This window comes from Hibiscus syriacus, unplaced genomic scaffold (genome assembly GCF_006381635.1).
Source record: "Hibiscus syriacus cultivar Baekdansim isolate YM2019G1 unplaced genomic scaffold, ASM638163v2 tig00110053_pilon, whole genome shotgun sequence".
NCBI lineage: Eukaryota > Viridiplantae > Streptophyta > Magnoliopsida > Malvales > Malvaceae > Hibiscus > Hibiscus syriacus.
In genome coordinates, this window is record NW_024062577.1 from 80,461 (window position 1) to 85,464 (window position 5,004).

General features: G+C 29.5%; 1 protein-coding gene across 1 annotated transcript; it reads left to right on the forward strand.

Annotated features, from left to right (window-relative positions):
• The first annotated feature begins 1,058 nt into the window (after nucleotides 1–1,058).
• LOC120214096 (peptidyl-prolyl cis-trans isomerase FKBP42-like) lies at nucleotides 1,059–3,438 on the forward strand. Its single transcript, XM_039212079.1, has 6 exons — nucleotides 1,059–1,160; nucleotides 1,518–1,591; nucleotides 1,816–2,000; nucleotides 2,056–2,100; nucleotides 2,217–2,369; nucleotides 2,863–3,438. The coding sequence occupies exons 2-6, from the start codon at nucleotides 1,555–1,557 to the stop codon at nucleotides 3,187–3,189; spliced, it is 747 nt and encodes a 248-aa protein (XP_039068010.1). The 5' UTR covers nucleotides 1,059–1,160; nucleotides 1,518–1,554; the 3' UTR covers nucleotides 3,190–3,438.
• The last annotated feature ends 1,566 nt before the right edge of the window (nucleotides 3,439–5,004 follow it).

A 5,004-nucleotide genomic window follows, 5' to 3' on the forward strand; every position in this document is an offset into this window, starting at 1 on the left:
TGGTCATCTCTTTTATCATTTATTATCTCAAACGTTTAATTAAGATTATGTATAAAAATGGTTTTCAAAACATAAATAGTTATGTACATGACAGTGGATCCCTGTATCTTTCTAACTAATTATGAATGATCTTTTTTTTGCTTCCACTTTGTAAATGAGATTGTCATTTTTGTTGTTTGGCTTAGTTTGAATTTAGGGTTCATGTTTTAATGAGCATTTTGAAGTTTAAGACTTGTGATTCAATTTCGAATTTAGAGTTTTAAAATTTAAAATTTGAGTTCATGATCTCAAGTTAATACAAAATAAAAATAGAATAATTACACTTTTTTTAAAAAAATATATGAAATTATTATTTAGATTAAATTTATTACATTTTTATACTATATATGACAATAAAATAAACACAAACCAAGTGGTATGTGCGGTAAAGGAAGTATTAGTATTCTTTGAGAATCGACTTTGAGCACCTTCAATGTCAAGACGTGAGCCTTAATGTCAAAAGGTTGAGAATGTTTTTTAAATAAAAAATGTCTTCTATTTATTTTATAGTAAATACAAAACAATTAAAAAATAATACAAAATCAAAATTGATTTACAGTTATGAGATGAAACATATGGTTTCTCAATTCAAAAAAAAAATTTAACAAGTGAAGCAGTGTTGAAGAATGAAGGAACATGATTTTATATTAACAGATGAAATTCATAAAATTTTAGTAGATAAAATTAAATTATTAATAAAAGATATAAAAATATTTAAATAATATAAAATTTTAAAATTCTCAAGAAATGATCGTCATCGACTGTTGATCGATCCTACGATGTGAAATGTAGTTTAAACTTTTTATTTTAATATAAATATCTTTTAATTAGATAATGGTGTATTTCATCATCTAATTGAGATACATGTCATCAGTAGCACTTAACAAGATCTGTATTGTAGGAACACTGTAAGATCCAATTGGAATGACAACACTAGTTTGAGAATTAAAATATAATGTTTTAAAGTTCAAGAACAAAAATAGAATGGGTATTATAGTGTGCAGGCCTTTTTCACAATTAACTCTTTTTATTACATACACTTTATCTGCAGCTTAGGTTTTGCTCACTCCTCAAAGCGCTCTTTGACTTGCGGGAAGCATAATCTTTTTCCTGCCAATCAGGTTTTCGCATAATATTTGATTTTTTTTTTATTTTAGCATTTGATCAAGTGTTTCTTCCTTGATTTCGATCTTGCTTTTTCATTGTGAAATAATCCGGAATTTAGTTGCATGAGTTTGGAATTGTTATTATGGTTATTTGATTTGGATGTTTGTCTATGATTTTAGCCCTGTTCCAAATGGTTTAATTTATTTATCATTAGTTTTGATGGTGTCAGAATTTGTTTCCTAATTGCATGAATCTTTTTATTATTATTATTTTAAGTTTGATGTTGGAATTGTTATTATTATTGTTGAAGTTTACTGCCAGTTTTATCAATTTTGAAGCTGATTGATTTTGGTTTTTATATGGGTACGCAGAATCCTGAGTAGTTTCTTTGGGTAGTGAATATAGGTAATGGAGGATGCCAAGGAGCACCAAAATCAATTCCATGGTAACTTTTCGAGCTCAGTATTTCCTTTTGGATATTGAATTATCTGATATTTATGAAGCACATTTTGCACATGGTGTTGTTTCTGGAAAAAAAAACTGCTCTTTTAGCTTTCCATTTGATTCATTTCACTGCATTAAATTCCTTTTATTGATGCTATATTAATGATATTCTTCATTTTACATTTTGATCCACACTTCCTAAGTATCTTTGCATGTTCGTCGCAGTTGAAGATGATGAGAATGAAATAGTTTCTGAAAGTACTGCAATTGTGCATGGGGAACCACTTCAAGATGCTGCTGGACCTCCAAAAGTTGATTCCGAGATGGAAATTCTTCATGAAAAAGTAAGAAAGCAAATCATTAAGGAGGGCCATGGCCACAAGCCATCAAAGTATTCAACATGCTTCTGTAAGTAGCAGAAACTTGATAAATGTTTGTTTCTCATGTATTTTGCCTTTCTTTTAGTTTCAGGAGGATAAGCTAGAGGAGGCCATGCAACAGTATGAAATGGTTATAGATTTGATTTCCCTTTAAATTAGAATTTGATATCATGCCTATTTTTCTTCTTTTTAGTTCTTGTTTATTCTGGTGAGTTCTAATGATTATTCTCTTTTTTTCCGTGATAGGCCATAGCATACATGGGTGATGACTTCATGTTCCAATTATTTGGGAAGTATCGAGACATGGCTTTAGCTGTAAAAAATCCATGTCATCTCAACATGGCGGCATGTTTGATAAAGCTCAAGCGCTATGAAGAAGCCATTGGACACTGTTCCATTGTAAGTAAACATTTAAGCTGATGTAATGACATTACTTTTTTATTTAACTGGCTTCTCAACGTTCGTTGATCTGTAATTTGGCATTGCAACCATGTAAAGTCTGTCTAATTGGAAAACTTGAAAAACAATTAGTCTGTAATTGTCTCTGTTTGATCTTTTATTTCCATGGCTTGTGAAGAGGAAAGTGATTAACTTGCATGGCGGTTTAATTGCTGGAGAGAGACAGTGAATAAGATTACTGTTAGTTTGTCATTTCTTTTTCACACATCCATGAACTAAACATTGACTTGAGGTCTTTTTATGTTTCAATCCTGAACTTGTTATGAAGCAGCTCGCGGCCACTTAGATTATAATGTCACCCCTTGAAATATGTCTTTAACCTTGCTGGTTTTTTCACGTTTGGCCGCTTTATGGTACTCAATATTCTTAGAGATAGCATGACTGAGTGTGAGGTAATTTTCTTTGTTATTTAACATCCTCATTTGGCTCTCAGGTATTATCAGAAGATGAAAATAATGTGAAAGCAATGTTCAGACGCGGGAAGGCCAGAGCAGAGCTCGGGCAAACAGATGCTGCAAGGGAAGACTTTCTAAATGCTTGTAAGTATGCACCTGAAGACAAAGCTATTGCAAGAGAGTTGCGTAGGCTTGCTGAACATGACAAGGCTGTATACGAGAGGCAAAAAGAGATTTATAAAGGGATTTTCGGGCCAAGACCAGAATCTAAACCCAAGAGAAGTAATTGGCTAATCCGGTTGTGGCAATGGCTTCGGTCAGTATTCTATTGGATATTCAGGCGTGAAAGAGTGAAAGCTGACTGATTATTTTAAGCTCCGAATGAATTGCCAAAAAGGAGTGATCAAATGAAAGCTTTGAATCGTGAAGTAGTTGTGGATGTTTGTGCTGAAGGTTTAATTTGTTTGGTAAAATGGTGCTGGAGTTTTAAGTGTAGTATAAAAGCTCATAATGAATGTATGTGGAATAGTCTCGTCTTCAAAAACACTGTATTGCGTTGTTGCAGTTATGCTCGTTCTACAGTTGCCTTTGAAATTAATATTCTCATATTTAAATAATGCAAATTAGTTTGGTTGTGAACAATTTAATTGTTTTTTTTAAAGATGCAAATTTAAGTGTGTTTATTAGAAAGGAGACCGAAGTAGCTCGCAGCGTGTAATTGTTTTATTGAAAATAGCTTGCAGAAAATGCAAATAAAAAAATAGGGTACATTATACCTATGCTCATTTAACTATTGACTCTTTTAATTTTTCAACAAATAACTTAACTGTTTAAATGATATCAATTAAGTTACATGCCATTAACATTTAAAAGAGTTAACAAAAGTACTGATATGGCAACTAACAAAATTGATATAATTACACATTTGGTTTTTAATACTTATATATTTTATTAATTTAGTCATGATTTTAATTTTATTTAATAAATTTAATCCTCTAATTAGATGATGACATTTGTCACCATTAGATTGAAGGGTTTTTATAATTTAAATTAATTTAATATAAAAATTAATTTAATTTAATTATTTTTTCCACTCAGATGCTTACACATGTCACCATCCGGATGAACGAAAAATAGTTAACAAAATTGATACAATTACACATTTGATCCTTAATAGTTATACATTTTCATCAATTTAGTCATAATTTTATTTAATTCAATAAGTTTAATCTCCTAATCAGATGTGTCACCATTAGATTAAAGGCTTTTTTACAATTTAAATTTATTTAATTTAATTATTATTTTTCCACTCAGATGTTGACATATGTCACTATCTGGTTGAAAGAAAAAATAGTTAACAAAATTGATATAACTATATATTTGATCCTTAATAAATATAATCATAGGGTATCATGTGTTATCGTTTGATTGAAGTGATCTTTATGTTTAAATTACTTTATTTTTTTTCTTCCACTTAATATACCCTAGAAGGTGGCGATTTTCCCGAAAAATCACCCTATGCGCCTTTATTTCCCTGTCAGGACCGTTCAGACTATATTTCCCGATCTAACACCCTTTGCAGGAAGGCGTCCCCCTGTACCACGCTTTACGCCATGTGGGGTAAGACGCGCCCCCTACAACGCGCCTTGTTAAACGTGTAAAAAATCCAGGTGTTAATTTTGTACATATTTTTAAACTGGTGCCTAATATGTAATGAATTTCTGTTAGGGTGATATTTGTGTAAAAATGCCAACTTTATCCATTTATTTTTTTGTGATATTATTTTTAACAACAGTTAATAATGTTTATTGACTTTTAAAATTAATTGTTTAAAAATATTAAAATAAACTTTTAATTACAATTGAGAGATCAAATGAATTATTATTCACTTTTTATAAAAATAAATAAAAATGCAATAAAAATGAATTAAAAATGAATAAAATTCAATAAAAATATAATGTAAAGCTAAAAATAATCACCTCTTTATTTAAAATATTATTTCTAATATTAATTTTACAAAATATAAAATAAATATAAAATTTTAATTTTATTAAAAATGAATAAACATTATTAACTGTTGTTAAAAAATAATAATTAATGAATAATAATTCATTTGATCCCTCAATTGTAATTAAAAGTTTATTTTAGTCAAGTTTATGATTGTTAAACAGTCGTAGGTG